The sequence below is a fragment of the Tyto alba genome, unplaced genomic scaffold (genome assembly GCF_018691265.1).
Source record: "Tyto alba isolate M040663 unplaced genomic scaffold, T.alba_DEE_v4.0 Super-Scaffold_2, whole genome shotgun sequence".
Lineage (NCBI taxonomy): Eukaryota > Metazoa > Chordata > Aves > Strigiformes > Tytonidae > Tyto > Tyto alba.
The window spans coordinates 26,837,276-26,861,733 of NW_024881282.1; the positions used below are offsets into that span (position 1 = coordinate 26,837,276).

The 24,458-nt window shown below is 40.6% G+C and overlaps 3 protein-coding genes across 19 annotated transcripts in view; 1 reads left to right on the forward strand and 2 right to left on the reverse strand.

Moving 5' to 3' along the window:
* ALG5 (ALG5 dolichyl-phosphate beta-glucosyltransferase) overlaps positions 1 to 10,828 on the reverse strand; it is a 28,751-nt gene extending 17,923 nt beyond the window's left edge. For all 3 annotated transcript variants that reach the window (XR_006165309.1, XM_042792507.1, XM_042792508.1), the window contains exons 1-8: positions 10,721 to 10,828; positions 9,868 to 10,039; positions 8,534 to 8,580; positions 7,791 to 7,859; positions 6,447 to 6,539; positions 4,767 to 4,880; positions 3,430 to 3,489; positions 33 to 184 (exon numbers count right to left, since the gene is read on the reverse strand). Coding sequence is in view for 2 of the 3 variants with exons in the window: in XM_042792507.1 (XP_042648441.1) it covers positions 33 to 184; positions 3,430 to 3,489; positions 4,767 to 4,880; positions 6,447 to 6,539; positions 7,791 to 7,859; positions 8,534 to 8,580; positions 9,868 to 10,039; positions 10,721 to 10,786 (773 nt within the window). In the remaining variant the exon portion in view is untranslated. The remainder of the gene's footprint in view (positions 1 to 32; positions 185 to 3,429; positions 3,490 to 4,766; positions 4,881 to 6,446; positions 6,540 to 7,790; positions 7,860 to 8,533; positions 8,581 to 9,867; positions 10,040 to 10,720) is intronic.
* Positions 10,829 to 10,915: 87 nt separating this feature from the next.
* Positions 10,916 to 22,806, forward strand: EXOSC8 (exosome component 8). Its single transcript, XM_042792509.1, has 11 exons — positions 10,916 to 10,989; positions 12,913 to 12,949; positions 14,028 to 14,091; positions 15,926 to 15,999; positions 16,571 to 16,616; positions 17,664 to 17,769; positions 17,857 to 17,902; positions 18,156 to 18,252; positions 19,276 to 19,396; positions 22,064 to 22,170; positions 22,594 to 22,806. The coding sequence occupies exons 1-11, from the start codon at positions 10,973 to 10,975 to the stop codon at positions 22,707 to 22,709; spliced, it is 831 nt and encodes a 276-aa protein (XP_042648443.1). The 5' UTR covers positions 10,916 to 10,972; the 3' UTR covers positions 22,710 to 22,806.
* Positions 22,735 to 24,458, reverse strand: part of SUPT20H (SPT20 homolog, SAGA complex component) — a 34,998-nt gene continuing 33,274 nt past the window's right edge. For 10 of the 15 annotated variants that reach the window (XM_042792496.1, XM_042792497.1, XM_042792494.1 and 7 more), the window contains one exon: positions 23,171 to 24,235. In XM_042792496.1, the coding sequence (XP_042648430.1) occupies positions 24,075 to 24,235 (161 nt within the window). In that variant the 3' untranslated portion in view covers positions 23,171 to 24,074. Of the gene's footprint in view, positions 24,236 to 24,458 lie in introns of all 15 variants that reach the window. The other 5 variants (XM_042792505.1, XM_042792506.1, XM_042792504.1 and 2 more) reach the window with 2 other exon arrangements.

The following is a 24,458-nucleotide window of genomic DNA, read 5'->3' on the forward strand; positions in this document are numbered from 1 at the left end:
GAAAAAAAACAACAAAAAAAGAAAGAATTTACCAGCGTTCTATATGAAGAGTTGAGAAGGTCCGCGAGGCAGCTTCTCTGGTTAAAAGTTTAAATCCGCACTGCGTGTCCCTGATCCCTTTGACACAGAGAAACCATACAAGGAAGTGGAACCCGTACATGAGGAGAGTTCGAAAGTAAGAGCGCTGTGGACAAAAGGCAAGAGTTAGATGGTTTCATTTAAGTGATGAGTGAAGTGTTGGAACAGAGCTGGTTTACAGGACAATAATCCTGTTTCATGATAGCTCTTGAAGTTTGTGAACTACTTGTGCTTTGTGCTGGAATAAAAGCAGAAATTTTCAACTGTTACAGTGAAACAGAATTACAGCTGAAAAGGAGAGACCTGCCAGTCAAGTGTGTGGTTAGGATGGTGGCCTAGGATATGACAAGTTCAAGTTCTTTTTTCTGCTTTCTCTAACTCAGAGCAGCTTTTAATTCTGGATAATGCCTTAGGTGGAGCAGGAACTTGCACCTGGATTTCAATTAATGAGTGGGACAGCCATAGTATCTCCTGCACGATTCTCTGGGAATTCCCCCAGGAAAGGAAGAGTGAAGGAGGAAGAGGTTGGCATGCTACACACTCTACTCCACTGAATGCTTATAAGCATTTTTTTACCTCTACCTAGTCCTCTTATCTCCCTAAAAATTGGCTGAACAGGTCCAACAAATTCAAAAGTTACCAGGACAAACAATGAAGAACAAGCCAGCACGACTGCATAAAGACTGCTATTCCTAAGAATACACACTAAAAACCGAACAGGTTCCAGCTGCTACTATGACATAATTTTTTTTTTTTTAAGGTTTAGATTATTAAAAGAAAAAACAAATGGGAGCATCTCTTGTTGGTTTGCTACCCACTCCTTTCATTCAAGACTGAATGATCTTCAGAGCTTGCACACACTGTGTTAAGGCACTTAAGGGAATGCAATTAGAGAATACACTTTTTTGCAGTATATGAGGGACCAAGTGAAACCAGCACTAAAGTAACAGCTGCTGTGCAAGATAATATTTCACTTTATATTTTCAACAAGGTTACACAGTCACTTCTTTTGTTCTTTTGCTTTCACAAATATATTTTATGCTCCTGGTAAATGCTTCCCCAGCCTACTCTTTGGTCACACTTTTGTTCTTGGCACAATAATCACACAGGTAAGTTTGTCCATGGAACATAGAGGCTGGACTCTGGGTTCCCAGAGGTCCCTCCCAGTCTTTTCTTCAAGCCATCTCCTAAACAACTAGAACCCTGATCCACAAATCGCTTCTGAACTCACTGCTGCCCTTAAGCTCAATTTAGGTGATTGTATCTAAGACTGCAAGCCAAATACCATGCAAAAATCTTTAGGAGCCAACAGTTTAACTGGTAAGCATCTCTGGGTGATAAAAGATGCCTTTAAAGCTAACAATTTCAAACCTCACTGGAAAAATGAGAAGATGCTCAGCTTATGTAATAGCCTTTGGTTTAAGTAAATTCAAATTCATAGCTTGTGACTCTCAGAAAAGTGCTCTAGCCCTAGGTTAATGTAGATCTGGTGTGGATTCTTGGGCTCTTCTGGTGAAGGTGAACCACTGTGTGACCAAGAACACAAGGCTACTACTCGCCAAAGGGAAACAGTAAGAGGCTGCATGACTGTCATCCAGTGAAACTGTGCACTTCACAAAGAGGGGCTCCTGGGTTACGTTCATCACTCGCATGACTACTTATGCATGTCATGCTATGGATTCACTAAAGTACATTAACAATGCTGGAGGCAGAACAGAATTCTTGATGTCTTGAGACTGAATTTAGGGGTGAAATTCTGGTGAAATCCTATATGGCTGCTTATCACAGCTTCATTCTACCGTTCTAGATGCTACTATGCCCAGAGAGAAATCCCAACTTCTTCAAAGATATTCTGCAATTCTGTTTATACCTATTGCACTACACAACAGTCTCCTCCCAACATGGTAAATGCTGTCCTTCCTTCCCAGTCTAGGGACAGCTGGATGACAAAATGGGCTACATATTTCAAACAGAGCAGTACTACCTGACCAGTTGGTGATTCCTTTATCAAAAAGTCAGAAATATTGGGAGAAACGGGAATCAAAGGATGGACACATCCTAAAATTGTACTTTTGCATTAAAAGGTAAAGTCCTGTTCCAATTCCTCTCACTCATGTAGCACAACCTTCAAAAATGAAAATAAATATGAATGCACCAAAGAAAGTTTATCTATATTTGGTACCTGACCACACAACGAAGCATTTTTTTCTGGGCTCAAATTTATCAGCTACATGGTCTCCTTGTAATAGCAACATTTCCAGGACACACTGGCCGCACAGCTAACAAAGAACTGCAAGTGCAAGCATGCAAGTACCATGTCAAAGATTTATCCTAATTTCTGATAATGATAAAGGTTTTAGGGTTTTTTGGTTGATTGGTTTATTTTCGTTTGTGTTTTTTTTTTTTGTTTGTTTGTTTTGTTTTTTTGTGAGGATGCTAACACACACTCAGCAGTATTTACAAGAACTCTTTCCAGCGAACCACTCCAATACTACCTGATAAACCAGAAGAAAAAAATTAAAGATCTACCAGGGGCTGACCATTACCAGTGTAATTTCTTTTGAAGTTTTGTAACTATTTTACTAATTGTGTATATATTTTAGAATAGTTTCAAGTATTAAGTGTCAGTATAAACAAAGCTTACTCTTGAGAACATTCAACATGATGAGCACATCCAATGATGCTGAAAAAATTAGTCCAGCAATGTGTCTGTTGCAATACAAGTTCCATGCTTGTGCTTTGTCAACTACTGTCTGCCAAGATATCAGAAAACCAGATGCAAGATAAGACTATGCTCCCATTCATCACTGTTTATTCCACAAGAGTCACACATAGAACAGTACTGTCTGTGTGTTAAAAACTCAAAAATTTTACTATGAGTAATGCAGAAAAATTACAGTACTTTCCCATGAATTGAGATACTCTTCAAACATTTTGCTGCTAATTATCCCTAGCTCATTTTAAACAGGTTTCAAGAGCTGCAAATCAAGCTCTTGCACCATAAGGGAATCAATAAATATTAACTCACCAGTTGCCTTCCACTCCAGCCCCAGTACTGGATACTAGCTACCAGTTCTGTCAGGGATTAGAAGCTCTGCTCGTAAGATGTTCTCAAGTAAGAAAATTAAATCCATAAATTGGAACATTAACTGAAAACAGTTCAAAGTGCCTGAAATCTAGAATACGTCCTTTGTATACGATGGAGCACACGCTACACTTATGACAAGGTTTTCCTATTTTTTAGCTTCCATTCTTTTACAAATATTGGTTATTTAATTGTAAAATCTGCAGAGCGGAATCAAATAATGGAAGTATTTTAATATTAGTACACAGCAGGAAATGGAAACAAACCTTTGCTATCGAGTCCTTCTCCAGATGAGCTCTAGAACCACAGGAAATAGCCATCTGGCACTGCACAGGAATACAAATTAGAGAGTTATTACTTAAACTAACATTTTCTGAATCAGTGGAATCTTGTGTTGAGAACTGTAACTTCAAAGCCGTATACTTTTCTGCTTCCTGTAGCTGCACTTTTTCTACTGAGATTCTGAGGCTAAGATCAGTCTTTTCTACAATTAACAGACCAGCTAAAGTTTATCACATTTTGCATATGGTGCATACAAATCGCTGCAGTTTTTTCAGGTCTGGTTTAGCTTACGTGGTTCCTCTGAGACACGCATCCGGCAAATGTGTTAACAGTACAGATAAGCATTCAGCATTCCTAGGCACTTAATGTTGCAACGTATGTTTTCCCTAAATATTGCACTGTGGAAGGGGTAACAGAATAACCTACTTGTTGCACTGCTGTACCTTCAAACAAATCAAATGCCATGGTATCAGCCAAAAATATAATCTCAAATTAAATCAAAAGATGTGATCAAAAGAAAAAGTTTAAAATTATTCTCACGCTACTACTTCTCACAGGAAATCTCTCGAATCTATTATATTTGAGAGTGCAGGCCTGATGCTGCTGCTATGCCTGGGCAGCAGAGAGCACCAGGGAAGGAATCCCGGGCACCCGGTGGCTCCTGCACGGGGGGACCTGCCCCCCCAGAGCACGGCCCTTCGCACAGGCGCAGCCCTCGCAGCTCCTGCTGGAAGGCTGCACCCTGCTTCTGGCACCCCGGGAAACTAGCTGCAAGCACCTCACTCGTCTGCACACAAGCAGAAAATAAACCTCAGTTCTTTCAAGTCAAGCACCCAAAAGAGAATGACTGTGCAGGGAGGAAGGAGCTCTTGTTCCACAGGTTTCTGAATTTTTATTTACAATAAAGGCTCTTCCAAATAGTCTCACTAAACTAACAACTCTGAGAAAAGAGAACCTCTATAAAATAGGTTGAAATTAAGATGCATCCTTGAAGGTATATGACATTAGATGAAAATACAAAACGGTTAACAGAGAAAAAATTGGTTTTTAACTGAGTAGGCAACACATGGTATTTATACAGAGCAGAACAACTTCAAAGAAAGCGTAGTAAATAAAACATTATGTACTACACTGAAATAGGCACAGTGAATGCGAAGGACAGGAACCCTGTGGACGCTACCTTCTGACAGCCCATTCCTGCAGCTTCTCAGCTTACACCTAGATCTTCAACCAGATCTCAAAAAACTCAAGTTGAAGAGAATTACAAAAATCACTCTGTTTGCATGTGTATTAAACTAAAACCACGAGAATTTGTACTCACAGGCCACGGCTGAAGATTTTGTAGACCTTCTTCTACTTTTTCAATATCTGCAAATTTTGTAGCTCCATCTGCATCAGCCATAAGAACTTTTTTTCCCCGAGAACTAAAGACACCCTGCAATCAAAAGAGTCAATAAAAATCAACAGCTTTGAAATCAGCATTTGTCTTAAGCTAGCTGCAAGACACTCCAAAAATCTAATGTAGTAACTAGAACAGTGGTACCTCAAAGATGCAACACAACAGGTGAGTCTTAATACTCTGCTACTAACAACAATTTATACTGACATAACATCTAGAGACCTCACACACTGAGTAGTGCCCCACAGTGACAGACAATGCATGAACATGAAAGGTTAATAATCTGCCTCCTGAGTAGCTTGCAAACGAAAAGCTTTACAAACCCAAATCCCCAGAGACAAGAAGTTACTACAGTCGGCTATACAGCGGAGCACAAAGAAGCAGAGATTAGCAGCTGCCACTGCACTGGACAGATTTTATTTCTCATTTGAGTTATGGAAAGGAGGATGCAGTGCTATTTTTTCCTAACACTGTTTAAAGAGAATTCAAGAGATAATCTTAAATTAGTTTTGAGAAATAAATCTTAAGTCACAGTATCACTGCAAAACATTTGTGGTGCACAGGTCTCACAGCTTGTTTCGCCATATTCTTGGTCAGACATCTTGGACAATTTCTGAAGGGGTCCAGGACAAAACAACAATTAGCAGTGGGATTGCCAAAAGTACTGTCATAACCAAGCACGCGTGACTTTGGAAAAACCTGTCAAGGAAGTAGTAGTATATACAACCAACCTACATTCTGCAACACAAAAATAAATCACAGAGAATCGCTCTCCTTCTCTTGGAATAACTTCAAATACGTATCCCTTACAAAAACTCCATGTGTTCTAACTTAACGTTCTCTCCATTTGCTGTAGTTACTCATGTTATTAAATGGACATACTAAAGATAGAGCTTAAAATAAAGATAGAGACAGTCACTGATAACCCATAAACGATACCACTCTTTTCCACAAAAGGTGACATTCATCTTAAGAAAATATGTTCCTTCTAAATGTGTAACAGCTATTTTATTTTTAGAACATGATAATTTTATGATAATATCTATGTGGAAATTAATATGTGAAAGTATAAATTGTGCTGGTTCTACTATCGAGTGCAGGTAATAGCAGTGGGCTTCAGTAAACACCAACTTTTCTAGATGAGAGGGTTTGTTCATTAGTCATTTTTAAAACAACAACTATGACCTGGAAAACAACATTGCAAATTTAGCTGTATTTTCTCTATAAAAGTTTTACTTTAATGCTTAAAGGTTTTTTTTTTTTTGGTTGGTTGGTTGGTTGTTTTTTTTAAATGCAAACCTATTTCTAAGTGGAACTAACAGGAACATGAAATTCAAGTCTGACTTTTTTTTTTCTTTTGAATTCTCATATAAAAAAGGCTCTTTGCTATTGAGCTTCCTGTCAATAAAATACTGTTTCCAATACCTAAAATGAGCTAATTTTGAAAAGAGTTTTTGCCTTAATTTATAGAACCTGTACTCAGTTTTCTGCTAATAATTTTGTTAACAGATTGAATTCAAAATGTCCATCAGCACAGCTCTATCTTCTGCATATTTGGGCACAGGCAGTTCAAACAGAGAATGAGATGAAAGTATCAATTACCATCCTGACTGCTCCTCCTTTCCCTCGATTTTTTACCAAAGAAAGCACTCGCACTTTGTCGCTTCCATATTTCTTGCAGTACTTCATTGCAACCTGATAGACACACAAAAAACCAGCATAAAACAAAACCAGGAATCAATGTAGAAGTTTACATTTGCTTACCCTTTTTTTAAAAAAAAATTAATAGCATAGAGCTATAACCACTTCAGTCAGCACAAGTACATTGCCAGTGTTTGCTGGAGTCTGTTTGGGAAAATAAAAACCGGTTCACAGTCAACACAAGGAGACTGAGGAAGCTAGTCACATTCAACAAGAACAGGATATTTCCCCAAGCAATTCTAAACCGAAGTCGCCCAAGTCCAAAAAACTCACTACTACTGTAATTCATATCATACTATTACAGACCTTTTATACCAACACCAATAGTCAATCAAAGAAAAATAATTTTCCACTATTGCTACCTATTTCTCACTTGTCTTGCTGCTACCTGTGGTTTTAAACAAAAATTCACAGTGATCTAAAATCCCATTCACACTGCAGGGGTGTGCACGTTTTGTTTCATGTTGTGGGGAAAAGAAAGCATGAGTTTTCTCCTCTAATTTTTCCTAAGGGTTGTCTCAAGTCCTTGCAAGTCCAGCGGTCCATGGCAATAGTGTGCTCAGTTAGAAATGATGCTAGAAGGAATGCAAAGCAGTCAAAAAAATACATACGAGCAATCCTTAAAGCACAAGCTTAAGGAAAGTAAATGAAGAAGCAGCATTAATTTTAGTAGCTAACAACTTTCAAGCAGTAGTAAAAAACCCCCCAAGTTGGCCAGCCTTCCTTTCCAGTAATATACGTCAAAGTCAAAGCAGAAGAATGCAGAACTATTTTGCAAATGCTACTACTGGCACAGGAATTCTTAAATGAACAATGCCATGAAGGGTATGGGAAAAAGCTACAAATCATGCCAGCTGTTTTGTGAATCACAGTACAAATCAGCTATTTTAAAAGGCTTTTCAACTTCCTCAAGCTCATATTCATACCACTACGCACACGTAGAATATTTCATACGAAATTCACTGAAGTTAAGATTAGAACTTTTAGAATCTGAGCTGTAGGAAAATGGTTGTCACAGCCGCCAATCAAGAATACTAGTATTTGCAAAAAAATTACGTGTGTATGCATGTGTGTATGTGAAATCCACAATGCATGTAGAACAATGACAGAAAGTATTCAGAAACATGTATTTTGATTGTCAACTACTTAAAGTACCAAAATATAAATGCAAAACATTGTTATATTCCACAAACACCGTACAAAAATCCGTACCTGATTACTTTGTAAGACACTTCTTTTTCTTACCTTCGTAGTTTGATCTTTACTACCATCATCGACCACTATTACTTCATAAGTGAACGAAGGATCTCGTTTCTTGAAAATAAAACCAGAAATATTGCATTTAATCCAATTTCTTAAGCAGGTAGTAGGTCTTTCAAACATCAGCTTTCTTTTCTCCCTAGCAGTTTTTAACTCATTCATGGTTGTCAACAGATACCAATATGATATAGTAAATTTGTTACAATGGCATACTTAAAGAATTTTTCCATTATTTGATGTGTGTTCTATTACATCGGTTTGTCATAGTTTTCCTCAGCTACCATCTAGAACTGAAAAATCAGTTTAGTTGTAAAAGATGAAATCTTAGAACATTAAGAAAACCCAAACAAAACCCACAAACCTTCACAATGGGCTTACTACCCAGAGAACAAACCCTAATGAAGAACAGATCCTTATGAAACTTGATGGAACAAAACAGGATTTAGTTTAGAAAGCTAAATGTATGGTTAAGCCTTAATCTCTGTCTTCAGAGAGGTATCATGCACACAAAGATTTTCCATCATAGAGTAGTATATTAAATTTTTACTTAATTTAAAAATACCTTCCAGCATTCAATCTAAAAATAACTGATAAGAGACAGAAGCACTACTTCTAAGTGGCTAAGTAATACTGTTTTAACATACACCAAAATAACAAAGTGAACAGATCACTGACATTATACATAATGCGTAGAAAAATAATGAATTTTGAACACAAAATGAAAATACCTGTCTTTTTTCTAGGTAATCCAAAGCTTCATCCATCATAAGAGGTACTAGAGAAAAGGTGAGATAGGTCAGGTTAGTAGATTATAACAGGCAATGCACCAAAAAGCACCTGCACAAGCAAGCTGAAAACAACCACAAAGCAAAGCTGAGCAAATTGCCTCTTTCATACAACACTGCCTTTGGTAAACGAGCTTAAAACCTGCAACTCTTAAGTCTTGTCCCTTCTGAATGCAAAAAAAAACACTGAAGAAAATCACACATATAAGACAGGATAAAAATATTTCTTCTGAAGATAAGAAAGAACTTTATATTTTGAAATATGCAATTCTCTACACAATATTAAAGGAAAAAAAAATGCATTCTCTATGCAAACCAGCACTGACTTTATCCATTTAAGCAAGATGACAGAGCAGGCAACAAGAGAAATTCCTAACGCCAGTCAGTAACATCCCTTCTCTTACTAAGGCTGATGGCCACAATGCTTCAGCTAACAAACAGGCACTATTTTTGCAGCTGATTTATCTGCAGGTTAGAAAGACATTCAAACTTATGGCTGTCTTTGCAGCATATGTTCATTCCTGAGCGCATCTCAGGTGATTATTCTGTCTCCAAAGAAAGAGACAGCTAAATAAAAATCATATGAAGCATATTGAGACCTTGCTTACTGAAAACCAGTGTATGAGAACCAGGGCTGAGGAATGCAATGGACTCGAGAAAGGGTCAGGTCTACCTTGTATCCAGATACACTTTATTTATCAACATCTCTCTTAATGAAATCCTGAACAGCTCGGTATTTTCACACACCAAGAAAAGGAATGACAATGTGTGCTACCACATCAACCCCAAGCAGAGCTTTAGACTTTAGAGCTTGATGATTTCTATCACATCTGAAATCCTTCACTTTTTTTTGTATCAGGTACTCATATATATGGCCAAGTCAAACAGAAACCCATGAGATCATCCTTCTTCCTGCTTGTCTGAAGCTGCTGCTGTTGTTTACTGACTGGGAAGCTCTCAAATTAATTTTAAAAGTCTTTTTCCACTTGTTGCCTTACAGCATTTACAGGGGCAATAAGCAGACATTCTGCTGGACTTCATTAAAATAAAGAGGATTCTTACAAGTGCCCCAAGTTATTTTTAGCAGCAGAAATCAAGTTACACAGTGTCTTAATTTTGAAACTCAATGTACTTGGACTGTTTTCTGGAAACTGTGTCCAAAATCAAATACATAATCTGGTCCGCCAGAATCTCCTGCTAACATAAACTGACCTCTGCATTATTAGAGTAAAAACAGATAGATTTTCTTCTTTTTCTCAAAACAAGCAAAATCTTACACCGGTCTTCCTCGTTGTACGAAGGCACAACAACGGAGAGTTCCCTTGTAGGTGGATCATGTATACTTGGTACAGATTCTTTCCTGCCTTCAGCATTTATGAAGAATTTCTCTTCTTTATGTTGGGGGAGGGTTGGCATTTTTCTGGCAGTTACATGAGCAATCATACAAATCTATGACAAAAAAGTAATGAGAAAAATCAGTGAGTGTTCTATCAAGGGTTGACCGAGCTGTTTAATGTGCTACAAGGGGCAACCAGCTATATTTCGGTAATGAGGCACGTCAGGGGTGCAGGTACTTCATCTGCTGAGGAAACCAGGCAGGTCCAAAACCTTCTTGTGCCATTTGATTACCCCGCTTCACCTACTCTGCCCGCTGTCAGCATCAGTGGCTTGTCGCCGTTTTCAGCCGCAAAGCACGCAGATAAACCTGTAGCACTTGGTTTCGGGAGTACTTTGACTGGGGAACGCCACGTACGCGGCACCGTTGATGGGGTGCAGGATTTCGCTTTCCAGATGTCAAACTTCCCAAACTCGCGCGGTCTTTCTGCCACGCACAAACGGGCGGGGCTCCCAAGTGGTTACCGTGAAGGAGGGTCACGGGGGGGTGTGGGGGTGTTTTACAAGGCGTTCTCCGAGGACGAAACGCGAGGTTTTTTTACCTCGCCCGCGAGGCGTTTCGCCCCGCGCCCGGCGCAAACGCAGCCCCGGCGCGGAACCAGGCCCAGGCCCAGCCCCTCCGGGCGCGGAGCAGGCCCCGCCGCGGGCCCGGGGCCGAGCCCCGGCCGCTGCCCCGCGTCCCGCCCCCGCCCTGCAGGCCCCTCGGGCCCGCGGTACCCGCGGCGCGGCTCTCACCAGGAGGAAGAGAAGGGCGGCCAGGGCGGCCAGCACCGCCACGGCGTCGGGCAGCGACAGCGCCATGGGCCGCGCCGCGCCCGCGCCCTATCGCGCGGCGACAGCGGGGCGGAAGCGACCGCCCTCCCGCCGAGGAGGGGCCGTTCCGGCCGCCGGCGAGGGCCGCGGGAAAGGGAGGCGGCGGCCCGCCGGCCGCTTCCGGCCGGCTGGGTCACACGGCAGCGGCGCATCCGGGACGGCCGCGGCGCCGCCATGGCGACGGCTTTCAAGTAAGTGTGTCCGGGCGGGCGGGCGGGCGGGCGGGCGCCGCGCCCCTCCGCGGCCGCGGCTCCGGTGGGGGCGGGCGCCCCTCTGCCCCCGCTCCCGGGGGCCGGGCCTGCGCCGAGCCGCGCCGCCCCGCCGGCTGCTGGGGCCTTCCCCCCGTTACCGCCGCGGCCCCGGCGGGGCAGGAGGCGGCCCGCGTGTTCTCGTTAACTGTCACCGTTTTCATTACGGTGCCTCCTTCTTCTTTTTTTTTTTTTTTTTTTTTTTTTTTTTTATGACCGCCAAGCCGGCAGCCGCCCGGCTGACGGGTGGTCGGGGGCTTCCCGTGGTCACCCCAGCGCCTGGCGGCCGTGGTGCTGGGCACCTGGGGTGCCGGCTCCGCTTTGGGGCATCCCGGCACGGGGGGTCAGCGGGGAGCTGCCGGGGGTCTGAGGGGGCTGGAGCCCCGAGGTGGGGCGAGGAGAGGGTGGGCGAGCTGGGTTTGTTCAGGCACGGCTGAGTACAGGGATTAGTAAGGCTTTGAGCTACCTAATAGGGCGAGGTGCGGAGGAGACGGAGGAGGTAGACCGTGGGCATGGGTTGAAACATGGTTCTGAATAGAATCCATCCTCAGAGACGGACAGCGCGGTTGGACAAGGCTGTGGGCGATGTATCTGCTCTGTGTGGAGCCCCTTTGGGAGAGGGGGTTGCACCCCACTGAGGCCCAGCCAGCCCGAAGTGTCCTGTGGTTCCTGGGGCGTTAGAAGTGGGGGGGGAGCAGCTTGCTCTGTCAAAGGGAAGAGGTACAGGCAGAACCTGTTTAGTGAAGCACTATAAGGAGCTTGAAACTGTAGGGAATTCGGTGCCTTCCCGTATATAACTGCTCCTTTTAGAATCACAGGATGGTTTGGGTTGGAAGATCATCCAGTGCCCCCCCCTGCCCCGGGCAGGGCCCCCTTCCCCCGGCCCAGGGGGCTCCCAGCCCCGTCCAGCCTGGCCTTGAACCCTTCCAGGGAGGGGGCACCCACAGCTGCTCTGGGCACCCTGGGCAAGTGGCCTTGCTTCTTCCAGATTTATGGCTTAAATTTGTGAAACAAGGTTTAGCAAGTGTTTTTACGTGAATTGGAAGAGAACAGGCCATGTGTTGGGGGTTAAAAACCAGCAGTATAGGACCACCATATGGGGAACCAAGAGGGGTTAATTCCTGCTTGCCATCATGAGTTGTGATACCTCTATATGTTAGTTTGCGTTTGGAAAACCTGCCTTTTCCAGTTATCCTCCCTTCCACCCCAAGGTGCTTATTGTAAAAAAACTGAAGAGGCTTTGTTCAAATATTGCCAACACTTTTATAAGTTTTTTTACTTTAATGCTCTCTGCTTAAAATACTAATACACAAACACTGTTAGTAGTATATCACTAATAATAAGTATTAATTATTTCTCAAGCACTGCATGAAACATCTTTTAATTTTATATTTTCTTAGAGATTCTAAGAAAGACTAACACTTCAAGACTGTAAAATTCTTTGAAACTGTTTTGTACGTCTGAATACAGTCCTTAAACTAACAAATATTTCAGACACTAATAAAATTACCCTTTCTGCATGTCTTCAGAAACATTCTACACCCTTCTCAATAAACACTCCTTTTGAATTAAAGGTAATAGTCAAGATTATTGGGGTGAAAGCTAGTAGTTTGTGTTAGCTGTATGTGCAGGCAAGTGCAGGCAAGTTCCTTGTGAGGAAGAAACATTTTGGAAATGAATGTAGGAAAATATCTTTTTCTTAGATCAGTTTAGATCATCTTTGTGTAACCATATTGCTAAGCAGCTTTGCCAGTTATGTTGATTCTCAAATGATTTGTTGTTGTAGGTTAGTACTTGCTTATCTTTTTTGCTATCTCTTACCTAGTTGGGAGCTTGCATGTGAACTTCTCTTTCTATTTGTTTTAGAACAGTGGAGCCATTGGAATATTACAGAAGATTTTTGGTGAGTAAAACATGACACACATGTATAAATTGCTTGTAATCAATTTTTTCTTGCTTTCTTCTGGTTTTCTAACTTCTCTGTATGGAAACCTGAAACTATAAGGGAAAACCAAAAAATCTACTGAGCAGGGGAAAAATGGTCATATGCTTCAGAACATGTTTCTCCATCTGTCTGGGGCACTGATGCTGCAGCAGGTTGTGTCCCTGTTCAGCTTGAGTAAATGCTTCTGTTGGCCTCAATAAGAATGTGAGTTAAATTTGACCAAGATGGTAATGCAGGTTTTTGTCTATTGCAAAATTATGTCAGACCTGGCTTTTAGATGCTACTAAAAATAAATAACAGAGAATATTGCTGCTAACCGTGCTCACCATAACTGCGAAGGAAAACCACTGACTTTTTGGTGTATGAAATGAGTCTATCCATTACTAAGGTAGTATTGACTTAGAAATGGGTCCAGTATTATTGCAGCCAGTTTTGTTTCTCATAATTGCACCAAAAATCTTTGCTTTTGAGAAGCTTGAAATCGTGACAAATAATTTGGATCTAACATGATGGTGAATTGGTGCAATTTCTAACTTAAGGTTCAGGTATTGTACAGCTTCTAACTGACAGTATTTGAATGCTGAGGGTTTTTTGGGGGGTGGTTTGTTTCTTTTTTTTTTTAATTTAATTTTAAGAGCTCCAGTAGGTGGGGATGGGGGAGTGGAATTGTCTACAAATTCTAAACAATGCAGACAGTTAGAAACTCCAATTTGAATGTATCAATAAGTATTTGTTCTTGGATGATGCTCTGAATCTATCCTGTAGTACTTACCCTTGCGACAATCAACCTATTGTTATATTTATTTTCTAAATAAATTATAATAAATTAGAGTTTTTTAGGCCTACAACCACAAACTGTGTATCAATTTATGAAAAACTGGCTAGAATGTGATTGAGTTTTCCCTAGCATTTTGTAGCTGCATATTTCTGCTAAAAGGAAGAGAATGCTATTGAATATGAGCTCCTGTAGCATAAATATTAGTGTGTTATTTAATAAAATATGTTTTCTAATTTGAACTTTGTAATTTTTGTTTAGAAAGAGAACTGTCGACCTGATGGAAGGGAGTTAGGTGAATTCCGGGCAACCACTGTCAACATAGGCAAGTGCTTATTTGGAATAATAATAATGGGGGAGGTATTATTAATCTCAGATTATAACAGTGACCTTAATGACTTGCTAATCTGTTTTCTCGGTTCTTTCATTTTTAAACAAGAAAGAGGAAGGATTTTTATTTACAGTTGCAACAAGCATTAAAGAGAGCGCATGGTATGGTAATCTATTGGATCGTTATTATTCCATTCTGTTCCTGGGCTGGTGTGCACAGTGTAATTATTCAGTTTTGCTCCTGGTCTGGTATGCACAGCACAGTTCAGGTGGTCGTGGGAGCTTGTGTCTTTCTAAGATCATAAGTGTATGTTATAGATGCTGAAGGCAGTGTCTAGGCATATACTGAGCAGTGCAAAATTGTTGCCCTAGCATCCTGAAAGAGGCAGTGACTTTTAGCTTGTGCTTTGTTCTAAGTTTGATGAGCAACTGACTCAAGCAGAGGCAAGATACCTCTTACGCAGTGAGCAGCAGCACCTTACATCCCTTTCTTATACCTCGTAATTTCTAAAAGTAAAATACAAGTTAGCTACCAGCATGTATATTAAATACAAGTTGCTGATTATTGCTCAAACTTGACACTGTGGGTCTCTTCCATTGTGCCACGCTGCCCTCCATTAGGCCTTGCTGTAAGTCAGTCAGAAGGTGGGCTTACAGTAACCATCTGTGATTTATGGTTTAAAAAAGTAAGCCAGGGTTCAATACTGGATCCAGTCCTCTTCAGCATCTTCATTAATGATCTGGATGGTGAGGCAGAGCGTACCCTCAGCAAGTCTGCAGGTGGCACCAAACTGGGAGGAGCGGCTGATTTGCCAGAAGGTCATGCTGCCATCCAGAGGGGCCTCAACAGGCTGGAGAAGCGGGTCGATGGAACCTCATCAAGTTCAACAAAGAGACACAGAAAGTCCAGCACCTGGGGAGGAACAACTCCAGACACCAGTATATTCTGGGGGCTACCCAGGTGAAAAGCAGCTTGACAGAAAAGGAACTGTGTGTCCTGGTGGACACCAAGTTGAACATGAACCAGCAATGTGCCCTTGCTGCAAAGAAGGTCAACGTTATCCTGGGCTGCGTTAGGCAAGGTATAGCCAGCAGGTCGGGGGAGGTGATCCTTCCCCTCTGCTTGGTGCTGGTGAGGGCACACCTGGAGTGCTGTGTCCAGTGCTGGGTGCCCCAGTACAACAGAGACATGGACGTATGGGAGAGAGCACAGTGAAGGGCCATGAAGATGATGGACTGGAGCATCTCTCCTGTGAGGAGAGGCTGAAAGAGCTGGGAATGTTCAGGCTTCAGAAAAGAAGGCTGAGAGGGGATCTTATCAATGTCTGTAAATACCTTACAGGAGTGTGTGAAGAAGACAGAGCCAGGCTCTGTTTGGTGGTGCCCAGTGACAGGACACAAGGCAATGGGCACAAAGTGAACACAGGAGGTTGCCTGTGAACATGAGGAAACACTTATTTACTGTGAGGGTGACCAAGCATTGGCAGGGGTTTCCCAGAGATGTTGTGGAGTTTCCATCCTTGGAGATATTCAGAAGCCATCTGGATACGGTCCTGGGCAACCAGCTCTAGGTGGCCCTGCTTGGGCAGGGGGGTTGGGCCAGATGACCTGAATCCAGAGGTCCCTTCCAGCATCAACCTTTCTGTGTGATTCTGTGTGACTGATTGTTTAACACAGAGATTCTGTTCCCACCCTGAATTCATCGAGGCTTTGTTTAGCTTGTGTTTAGTATAAAATGATGGAAAGTAAACGTTTTGTGAAGGTGGATGTTAATTAAGGCCCTCTGAATGGAAAAACAGATTTTATTGAACAGCACTTTCTCTTTTCAGGTTCAATTACAACTGCAGATGGTTCTGCCCTGGTGAAGTTAGGAAATACTACGGTGATTTGTGGAGTTAAAGCGGTATGGTTGGTTTTTATTTTAATTTAGCTGTTAGCTGAACTTGTGCGTGCATGTTTTGAATGAACCTCCGGCAGAGTTACAATAGTATGCCAGTCAGACACAATTACAGTCTTTTACCTGAGTTGCTTTCAGATGTGAAAGTTCATATATAATTTAATTGTCTAATCCTACCTGTACAGTCTGCAAACAGGTATTTTTGTGGTGTGTATTGTGTAAGGGGAAAGATATATACAAAAATAAAGTCTCTGTTATTTCTAGATAAAAGCTATATAATTGAAGAGTTTCTGAATATTGATCAATAAGTGCATTGACATTTAGCTGGCTGGACTATTAAGTGCCTTGTAGCCTCAACTTTACTGCTGGACTGCCATGAACTGAGGCACATCACTGAATGTCCCTGTATAGAGTTTTCCGGTAGGAAAAATACAGACAGGGACTGATTAAACATGGCACTTGTAAATCTCACTGTAATGATATCTGGCAAGAAAATCACCATTTGTGTATAGAATAACTGGAAAATCTTTGTACAAAATCCTGCTCTTAATATTTTTTTTTTTTTTTTTTCCTCCAGGAACTTGCTGCACCCACAGTAGATTCTGCTAATAAGGGATATATTGGTAAGCTTTTCAGTATGGATCTTAGTGAGTTCTTGCATTGCTTCAGCTAAAAGGCTGTAACGATGGGACAGATTGAGTGTGTTGTGAAGACTTCTTAAAAGAATGAATTTGGGTAAAATTGTATTACTTTCCTTAAAATCAGATTCCAAATTGTCATGTAGACAGTAGTACTTCAGAAATTTCAGAATTCCCCCTGCTCTGCTTCTGAGCTTCCCATGTAAAGCTGCTTTATTACTGCTGATTCCAGGACAGGCTGAAAACAAACCTACAGCAAGGGAAAGTATGTATGTTAAGAGGGGGAGGCAGTTCATCCATGAAAGATTGTGGCATGCAAGGTTGTGCAAAGGCACATTAACTTTTGTCTTCAAGTTCCAGTAGACAAAAAAAATAACCCTTAAAAACTGTAAAATAAACCCTGTTTATTTCTTGGAGAACTGTAGAAGTCCTAGGGGTACATTCTCACTCCTGTTTGGAGTTTCCTTTGAAATAAATAATTCTGTGGAATGGAGAACTTATACCAAACCCTCTTTTTTATAAGGCATCTTGAAAGTATGTTGTTTTCAGTGAACTTGATTATGCTTAGTTTTTTTTTTACAAATATTTATGTGTGGTTTTGCTTCAGGTCTAAAGCATCAGGTTTTAATGCTTGATGAACAGCAGGTAGCATACCAGTGAAGTTGGGCAGGGGGCTGAAAATGCTTTTGTGTCTTGATCTACTTAAGAATGTTTAACACTTAAAGAAGAGTTTGTGTGGGGTCATGATACTCATAGCAGGATTAGAAGCAGAAAATGGTATTTAGGAGTATGTGCTTCTCCATGGAATATATAGTTTCCGAGTACAGAGTACTACACGTTCTTTAATACAAACTCATGCATAACTTTATTTTTGAGGGGAGAAGTGGGAAGGCTCGATTGAAAAATTACTGGTCTTGCCTTTTATTTGAAGTACATAAAATGGTATTAAAAGTGTGTGCTGTCTTATTTCTGGTTTTGATATCCCATTGCCTGCTTTCATTTGTTTGTGACGTAATGATTCTTGCTACCTAGTTCCAAATGTAGAACTGCCATCCCTCTGCTCAACGAGGTTTCGCTCTGGACCACCTGGTGAAGAGGCTCAAGCAGCAAGCCAGTTCATTGCAGATGTGATTGAAAAGTAAGAACAATCTTCATGCATTTAAAACACGAACAACTTTGCAAGACAATTTTCTATTTCCTGGTTTATTCTCTCATTTTATTTTAGTTCACAGATAATAGCGAAAGAAGATTTATGTATTGCAAATGGCAAGGTAAGTTGGATCTCAAAATGAAGAGGGACATACTAACAAGATCAGTGTTGAGACATTAAAGAAGGTATTTGGGGTTATAGGGTGTTTTGTTGTTGTTTTTGCTTTTTAGTCTTCATAGCTTGGTTTACATCTGAGGTGTAAAAATCATATGATAGAAATAAGTATCTTTGTTCACTTGGCCAGCATGTTCTTAGGTGCTGCACCATTTACTTAGCTGCTGTAATACCTCACCTGTGCAAACCTTTTTTGGTAGCTTGCTTGGGTGTTGTACTGCGATATCATATGTCTGGACTACGATGGAAACATTTTGGATGCCAGTGCCTTTGCTTTGTTAGCAGCATTAAAAAATGGTAAGTCTGCTCTAGAGCAAGAGACACCGATTAGTGTTGCTTGGAGAAGTACATTAATTTCAAACTACGATGAATAGGTAACTGGTTCACAGTTCCTTAAGACTGCTTGTTTCCTGTCATGTGAACGCTAAATTATGAAACGCAAATACAAGGTGGAAATGATGGTCTGGGTGCCATAGATGTGTAACACCTGGGGAGCAGGATCTTTTTGTATGCATATTATTGCTCTCTTATAAGACTAATAGCTATTCTGCCATGTGTTCTTTGCCAGAGGTGTGAATCTTTCAGCAGTGGCCATAAAGAACTTTCATGTCTAGGTCGGGATCTTACCTTGTCAATGTATTTTGTGTAGGGGGCTTTGCTTACACAAATATTCTGTCACAACAGAATATTCCTAGCTTAATGCATTATAGTTTGAAAAAACTGTTTTCGTGCGTGCAACGTATGGATTCACAGGTATGTGGCTTATAAATGCACGTAGGAGGCAGTATAAAAGGAAGCTTACAGCAAGGCCTCCTTGCCTAACTGAATTGCTTACCTTTGAATTCTTGTAGTTACTTCGCTCTTGATTTCCCTGTCTCCAACACTGTATGGGTTGCCGGAGCATTATCTGAAGATCAGATTACAATGCTTCTACAGTTATATAAAATTCATGAGATGAGACTATATTCCTGGTTTTTATTTGTACAGGAGGCTTTTCGGGAAAAAAATACTTTGAAGTATTGTAATTGTATGGCATTTTGGAAGCAGAAAATGTTTGTGTGAGGAAGAATGTTACCTTGAGGAGGAAAATTAAAAAAGTGAATGGGTAGTTCTAAGATAAATACTTCCCTTGAATTCAAGATTTATTTTATTTTTTTTTGTACAGAACAGCAGTAATGTAGCCAAAACTCTCTTCTGATCTTTTTTCAGTGGCTTAAAAGAACAGTGTAAATATTTCAGTATACTGTTTTGGACATCTCTAGGCCTAATAAGCCCACTAATGTCTAATATTATACCATTGTCATTTTTCCATCTCTTCAGTACTATTGCCATCAGTTACTATAAATGAAGAAACTGGTTTATCAGAAGTCAATTTAAAACAGAAGAATCCTTTGATTATCAGAAAGCATCCGGTTGCCACATCATTTGCTATATTTGATGAGTAAGTTCATAACTGTTTTGTATGTCTGAAAACAACTGTGTATGTAGAAGTGAAAGACGGGGGATGGTACCAGTGATGTTTTGCACTGGTTAGGTACTTCTGCTAGTGAAGAGCACGCAGGCTCAGGCAGTGCACTGACCTGGAGTTCTGTGGTATGAATGAGCATGCAGAACAAAATGAGATCTGTCCAACTTCTTCCTGTGACTTAAAGCAGAACTGGTTCCCAACCTAAAAAGTACGCTTAAAAATAAAGGAATAGGTATTGTTTTATGTTTTAGCAGTATCTTCAAGATGTAAGAACGTTACCAATCCAATTAATATTTTAGAAGCCTTTGTAAAGAACTGATATAAAAGATGGTAGGTTTTAAACAGCTTATATACCAAGGATCCAGTCAAAAGAGGAAGTAAGAAGTAACAGTCCAATTAGAACAACAGAACCTCTGGGTAACTGGAAACATAATTACCCAAGATGAAGTATAACCAGCACTCTTAAGTCACTGTTCATGTAGGTAAAGAATCTGATTATGAGAATTCAAAATAATCACATCTGATAACTTGACTCCTCACCTGAAACTGTTTACTGGCTCCTCATTAGTCTAAGTATGTTAAGTATGTGTTCTGCTGATCTTTGTAAGAAATGCAGTTATTTATGGTGGTGTCCATTTGAAAAGCAGAAATTGACAAATAAGATGGTGCCCGCTGTGCTATGAATCTGATTTAAGATTTAGGTATATTTAGAGACATTAGGGGGTTATAGCACATTAATCTGCATTTGCAGAAATGATTAATAGGCCCTTTCATTCAAATGGGAGACGCGGAGGGGGGAAGCACTAAGCTCCGATGTTGACCAAGTGATGATTACCAAAATTAATCAAAGCAGAAAGTTATCAGTACCTTAGAGTGCTTCTGTTAATTGCTTTAGTACCAGTTCTTGTGGGTCTGAAGTTTGATGTAAACCAGGAGAGTTTGGATCAGATGATAGGCAGACAGTTGTGAGTAGGATATTATTTGCAGACAAATCACACGTACTTACCAACAGACAGAACAGTTGCCTTTGGAGGCAAGCTGTCAGTGACAGTGTCAGGCTTCGTTTCCTTTGCTGAAACTGACTGTTGCATCAAACAAGTTACTTAAGTCTCCCTTTAGCTCCTAAAACTAAATATTGAGAGGGTGTGTGCCTATGTGTGTGGTTCGGTTGGTTGTTTTGTTTTAAAATTCTGGTTTAATAAAAAAAGCTGCTTTTCTATAGCTGTTGACATAGCCCTCTAAGTAATATGTCCTACATACTGTGGCTTCCAGAGACATTTTTCTTCTGCATAAAAGCCCTCCTTGAATAAATAAAACTGCTGGGTTGCTGGTTAGCATGGCTGTGAGTGAGGAACACGGGTGCTGAGCACTGTGCAGCTCCACAGCTGGCTCCTGTGGTCGACCTGTACATAAATAATAAATCTGATGCATCGAACTCTCTGTGTATGCCAGTTCCCCATGCCATGCACAGGGCTGATGCTGCACAGTGTAGGGGGGTAGAAGGAAGCGGTATTTGTGAGTAGCACGGCTAAGGACTTCAGTTTTCATTACACTAGTGCTGTTAAATGGCTATCTGAAACTATTGGTGAGGTTTTAAATTACCCCCTGAAAACCTTTAATTATGCATTGCATTTGAGTTCAAATTGAAAAATTCTGTTACCCTTCCAGCTAGTCCGTGTAATCAATTCCTATAGTCTTGCTATAGGACTTCCCCCCCCAAACTTGTCATGAGCATCCCTTAGCCTAGGTGTGCTCCAGCTGCTAAAGGCTGTTTGATTACATCAATACTAAATTTTAGTTTACCAGTATAAACTGAGGCTTCAGCAAAACTTAATTGTCTTTCCTGTTGTGACACCTGCACTTCAGCAAAATGTTTGTGATGGTAGTGATTTTTTTTATTTTTTAAAGAAACTTAAGTCTTGAACAGTGATGGTTTGGCTTTTTTTAAGTTCAAGTTTTTCTTGTTGTGCAAAACTGGTTTATAGTTTAGATCCATTTCCCCCCCCCCCCCCCCCCCCCCCCTTTTTAACTTTTCGAATGGTTCAAAAAATAACAATATTTAACCGCTTTTAATGGTGTGTCATGGATCATGTGATATATAACAGCTTATTTTGGCTGCTTTAAGGAACCCAGTAAATCCATTTTTGCACTATTCCCAATCTGAGTGGTGTTAAGAGTTCTCTGACAAGAAACTGAGAACTACTTTGGTGAATTTACCATTAGAAATTAGTTTTGCCTTAAGGTCTGGGACAGATTAATGCAGCCTACACCTAAAAGCAATGCCATTGTCTTTGTGTAACTACGCAGTGACCGCATACTGCAAATGGCAGTTTAATGATGTTTTTCCACGATACACGGGTGTCACAAATCTATGAAATTGAGGCATAAAGCTGTATTTTCAACAGCTAGTGTTTGTATTTTCACAGACGTACGCACTTGAATATGTGGAATCTCCTGTATTTTTCAGTCTTTTTTTAAAATTGGTGCACTTTAGTAAGAAAATAGGTAAGCCTGAGCACTAAATGTACCCACAGGTATTTTGTAAGAGTACAGTAAAAATTAGTAAATTACATGGATTGTGCGATAATGTTAATGGAGCAACATATACTAACACACCTGCCTATGTTTTAATTTCACAAGCACGTTACTCATTGTTGATCCAACTGCTGAAGAAGAAGACTTAGCAACGGGAACAGTAACTGTTGTAACTGATGACGAAGGCAGACTGTGCTCTGTCCATAAACCAGGTACATCCAAGTTTAGTACGCAGGAACCTATGGAGATGATAATCTTTTCTTGAGCTAGAAGTAACGTCCCTGCTTTTCTTTGTAAAATGTGGGTGCTTTATGGTAACAGACACTCCGCTTGAGTACTTACTTATGAAATGACTTGCTCTTCAAGTTCATTTTCAAAAAGGTGGCATGACTGAAGTTCCAAAAGAAGTCACAGCTTGACCTACGTACAGCAAATGACAGATTTTGAGCATGTCTCCTGTGAGACCTCTAGTTTGTTTGTTTTCTTTGCCTGAGGCCAGAGCTGAGGAAGCTGTATGCTCCCCAGGTGAAAGCTGTTGGTCACGGGAATGGCTGTATTAATACTCTCATTTGGAAAACACATTTAGAGATACGTAAGTATAAGTATAATACCATATTGTTCCCTCTAATTTTTAGGTGGAAGTCCTCTTTCAGGAGCCAAGCTTCAGGACTGTATCACCAGAGCAATTACAAGACACAAAGAAGTAAAGAAGCTCATAGACAAAGTAATAAAAAGTATAAAACCCAAGTGAACAAAAGGAGAGATCTTTTCAAAAATGGATTTGTAAAAATTGTATTTGTTACAGTGTTCACAAACCTTTTATACTAAATAAACAAATACCAATACTACATTTACAAAGTTCATTTTTTCTAAGATGTTTTTCACCCTTATACTATGTACAATGCTGCTGAGTGGTAAAAAATCCAAGATAAAACATTCTGTTAAAAAATCAGGTGACTTATGGAAAGCAGACCCTAGCTCCTTGGGAGATTTCATCTCTAAGTGCTGTAGGGTTGGCTTCCAATAACAGTTCATTTATTTCAGTGTAACGTCAAAAGTTCATTTTCCCACCAGTCAGATAGAACACTGATTGAATTTTAAACTTTCTCCTTTTTAATCTGAATTAAAAAAAAAAAAATTCCCTCTGAATTGATTTTTTTTATCTGAGGGGGAAAGCAAGTCTCAGGATTTTGGAGGGGCCGGTGTGCCTCTTTTCCTTTTACTTTTTGAGTGGCTGCCTGAATGCTGTTGATGACGCAGGTGAGCTGCTTGTGCTGCTGCTGCTGCCATAGCCATTTGATGCTGCAAGAATCGCAACTGCTGCCATGAAGGAGAAGGGGGAGAAAAAACTTGTTAGTGTTGACTCTAAAGCTATGTTTCACATCAGGAAAAATGAGAGGGAGGGTGGAAGGGAAGAAAAAAAATGAGGAAGGACCAGGTTAACAAAAGGAATGCACCATGTATTGGGAAAATGAGTACAGTCAAGCAGCACCAGTGGCACAGAAGCCTGCTGAGGGCACATCTAACTTTTTACAGGTGTACTTGGACAGCTTTGTTTCTTTGCCCTTTCTCTCCATTGCAGTAACTGCAGTAACTCAGCAACTTCAGTGAATGTTTGGGTTACACAGCACATTTTTAACGTAATACCTTCTTAGTGTATGCATTGTATTTATTTTCTGTATGTATCACAAAGAGGAGACTGTGTGCTAAAAAAATGAAAATATTTTCATATAGCATCTGAATGACAGAAGGCTAAAGGAATGCTTTGTCAGAGCTGTTGCTTCCATGGGCTAAGTGTGAAGTTACAGGTGCTTACATTCATGCTATTCTGAAAGCTCTTGGCACCTGGCAGAGCTTATTTAGCTATGTGCCACAAGCACTCCTTGAATGTTAGCAAATCAGGAAGGTGAATGGCTTCAGAGAATAAAAATAAATTCAGTGCTCCAAGCTGAGAGAACCACAGATTTTAAATCTTTCATGATAAAATTTGCCAAATGAATGTTTGTTTAATTTGCAAGACCATGACAACATTAGTTAAAAAAAAAAAAAAAAGTCAAAGCAGCAAGAGTTTTTCGTTTCGGAGCTGAGAATTATATTTTTAATTTATTTTATTTTTTTAAACACAGTCAGAGTGAAGTTGCTGGATTACTTGTATCTGTTGCTGCTGCTGCTGCAAGGCTTGGTGTTGTTGCTGTTGTAAGGCAGAAGAGAGCTGGAGTCTCTGCTGAGGAAGGCTTTGCCCAGGTCTGTTCACGGCAGAGCCAAGCTGAGACAACACTAAGAAAGGAGAAGGGGAAAGCAGGCAGGTCAAAGAGGTCAGGTCGAGTTTGTCAGGGTCAAGGAAGGAAGACATAGGAATAGAGTGTAACAGAAAAGGGGGATCAACAGAATTAGTTTCAGAGCCAATTCGGAAACAGTGCAGAATAAAGTATACGTGATATACATACTCTGTTAGTTAAAACATAATTAGATTATGAAGTGCTTGTGGAGACACAAAGAG